The 3,613-nt window shown below is 35.7% G+C and overlaps 1 protein-coding gene across 1 annotated transcript; it reads left to right on the top strand.

Annotated features, from left to right (window-relative positions):
- Positions 1 to 946: 946 nt before the first annotated feature.
- LOC111691811 (tigger transposable element-derived protein 4-like) lies at positions 947 to 2,796 on the top strand (the record flags this gene model as incomplete). Its single annotated transcript, XM_023455178.1, has 1 exon — positions 947 to 2,796. A coding segment is annotated over exon 1 (1,518 nt), but the record flags the coding sequence as incomplete, so codon positions are not given.
- Positions 2,797 to 3,613: the final 817 nt, after the last annotated feature.

Below are 3,613 nucleotides of genomic sequence, written 5' to 3'. Positions count from 1 at the left end.
GATATATCATCAGTAGAACAGCTTTGTGTGAGATATCTAAAAGAGTATGAGTCAAATGTATATAAGATTTGCGAACATTACAAAGCTTTAATTTCAGAACGTTATAAGACTGCTCTATAAGTACATTGTGTTTCACTCTGTTTAATTCTTGCTCTTTCTAACGCCTCTGACGTATAAGCAATAAGGAACTGCGTGGGAACTATTGAAAAAATATGTTTTCTTTAATACACCAAAAAGGCAATTAGTACTACAAAATAATGTCGAGGTCTTATTACCAGAATCACACCATCATAGATTAAAACAATTATGCCCAACCCGATGGGTAGAAAGACACGATGCAGTAATGATTATGGTCCAACTACTGAATCCAATTTTTATTTCATTATAAGAAATATCCTCATGGAAGGACAAAGATTTCAGCTCAGGGGCATGTATTCTGATCGGTGCGCTGAGCCAATCAAATTTTATTATTTTTCTTTTATGTTTAGAAAAACTTTTAGGGTTCAGTCTTCCCCTCAGCAAAATTCTACAAATTAAACATCTTGATCTCGCATTTGCAATAAGTAATGTTGAAGATGTCATCTCATCCGTACAGATACTGCGTGAAAATGCCGACGAAGAATTTAGAAAAATTTTTGACGAGGCTAAACAGAAAGCCGAAATATTTAATACAGTGGAATCCGTTTATTATGACTCCGGCTATATTGACCAACCGGTTATTATGACGTAATTACACTACGAAGTTTGGTTTTCATATAAAATTCTTTATAAAACAGTCGGATATAATGACTTCCCTTACAGTGACATGTCGCTTATTATGACCTATTTTTAATAAATTATGTCCGGTTATAATGACCGACATGATTCTTTACACCTCTGGTAATGTTCGTTGATTCCCGACGACGTTCGGCACGTGGATCGTTTTTGTTTNAATACAGTGGAATCCGTTTATTATGACTCCGGCTATATTGACCAACCGGTTATTATGACGTAATTACACTACGAAGTTTGGTTTTCATATAAAATTCTTTATAAAACAGTCGGATATAATGACTTCCCTTACAGTGACATGTCGCTTATTATGACCTATTTTTAATAAATTATGTCCGGTTATAATGACCGACATGATTCTTTACACCTCTGGTAATGTTCGTTGATTCCCGACGACGTTCGGCACGTGGATCGTTTTTGTTTTGAATCTCAGTGAGTAATTGACGCTTGAAGGTCACGCATTGTTTTTCGTTTGTCGTTTGTGTTTTTCATTGTACTGTGAAAAAAATGTCATCTCAACGCCGTAAAGCATTTACGATTGAGGAGAAAGGTGCAATAATATGCAGATTAGAAAATGGAGAATCAAACTCATCTCTCGCAAAGGAATTTGGCGTGGGTCATTCGACAATCTCAATGATTTTTAAAAACAAGAACCGTATTAAGCAATCGTTCAATTCAAATGTTTTGAAACCGAAGAGGCTTCGAAAATCGCGACAAGAAAATGTTGATCAAGCATTAATTCAGTGGTTTAAAATCATGAGAAACAAAGGAATACCTGTCAGCGGCCCTATGCTACAGGAAAAGGCAAATGTTTTTGCCGCGCGTTTTGATATTCTCGACTTCAATTGTTCTGCAAGCTGGATCAGTCGTTTTAAAGTTCGACATAACATTGTGGCGGGAAAAATTGTCGGTGAATCTTCGTCTGTTGATCAAAATTCAACAACAAACTGGTTGACATCGGTGTGGCCGAATCTACGAAGACAATTTTCTGATGATGAGATATTTAATGCTGATGAAACTGGACTGTTTTATAAATTAATGCCGGACAAAACTTTAAAATTTAAAGGTGAGAATTGTAGTGGAGGCAAGTTGTCGAAAGACAGAATAACTGTCATGGTAGCAGCTAATATGAGTGGCACAGAGAAAAAGAAATTGCTCATTATTGGAAAGTCACAAAAACCAAGATGTTTTAGAAGTGTCAAATCATTACCTGTCGATTATGCTAACAATCGTAGAGCTTGGATGACGTCAGAACTTTTTGAAAAATGGCTTCGAGATTGGGATCGTGATTTGGTGAAGATGAAGAAAAAGATTTTATTGCTGGTTGATAATTGCCCGGCGCATCCAAATGTTACTGATTTAAAGTCTATAACACTTGCTTTCCTTCCGCCGAATACAACATCAGTACTACAGCCAATGGATCAGGGAATAATACGATCACTGAAAACGAATTTTAGAAAGAACCTTGTGCTCAAAATGATTAATTGTCTTGATGCTAATGAACACAACTCTTCTACAAAAATAACGGTGCTAGATGCAATTCTGATGGTCAATGATGCCTGGAATAAAATGTCACAAAGTACCATTCACAACTGTTTCAAACATGCAGGATTCATTGAAAACCACGACGGTTTACCTATTCAAATATCAGAACATGAATTTGATGAAGAAGATGACGTCCCTTTGTCTTTGTGGTCACGAAACCTAAATTCAGATTCTTTAGCAGCACCGGAAATGTGGGAAGATTATGTTGACATTGATAGCGCTCTCCTCACATCCGAAGAACCCACCGATGAAAATATCGTACAGAACATTAATGCTAAGGAACAACTCGAAAGTGATGGGGAAGAGGAAGTCGAGGAAGAACCATTACCTACCGCAGAAGAGGCATTAAAAGCTGCAGAATTATTATCACGATTTGTTCATAGCAATATTGAAAATGATAATTTGACCATAGCGATGTCTTCTATACACAATAGTATTAGAGATTGTTTTTACAATAAAATGAAAAAACAAAAGCAGACAAAAATTACAGATTACTTACATTAAAAAATACTTATTGCGTGCAATTACGTGCAATTTTTATTTTGATTTAATATGTATGTAGTTACTATGTTTCTCTATTAAAATACTTAAGTACATATTTACATAAAAAAGGTTTTTTTTTTTCACAGTATGCTTTGTATGACGTCCGCTTATTATGACGTGTTTGTCAATTCCTTTCGATGTCATTATAAACGGATTCCACTGTATTGATATCAAAATACCAAGTCTAGCAGCGAAACAAATACACCGGGATAACATTGCCACTGAAAGCTGCATTAAATATTACTAAATATCAATATTTTTGCCACGGATAGATTCTTTTCTATTGAACCTAAATGATCGATTTTCAAAACACAAGACGACACTCTGTAATTTTATGGTGCTGCTCCCTTGTGGAAAATCTATTACACAAAAGCAAATAGACAGAAGACTAGCTATTCTCAGTGAGAAGGGACCCAGGAGATTAGATTTATAGATTTAGTATTGTTTTATCGTGTTTGGTAAATGTAATTTTTCTTTAAGCTTTTCTCTATTCAGTTATTACCCCCCCCCCCCTTGTTTATGGTCAAAACACAAGTACATACACAACAAACAAATTATTGTGCCCCCCCTCCCGGGTGCGCCAAAAAACTGAAGCAAATCGCAATGGTATATCAATTGAAGGTTTCTCATCTGATGCCGATACAAGATGCCTTAAAGCCATGAAACAAAAAATTTATTTTCCTTTATGCACTAGCGTAGTAGAACCATCCGAGGCAGGACCGTATTCACCATACTTTCAGGTAAATTTCTTCAT

The sequence above is a fragment of the Anoplophora glabripennis genome, unplaced genomic scaffold (genome assembly GCF_000390285.2).
Source record: "Anoplophora glabripennis isolate ALB-LARVAE unplaced genomic scaffold, Agla_2.0 scaffold576, whole genome shotgun sequence".
Classification (NCBI taxonomy): domain Eukaryota; kingdom Metazoa; phylum Arthropoda; class Insecta; order Coleoptera; family Cerambycidae; genus Anoplophora; species Anoplophora glabripennis.
Note: the sequence above shows the minus strand (reverse complement) of the source record. Positions and strands in the feature narration are given on the sequence as shown.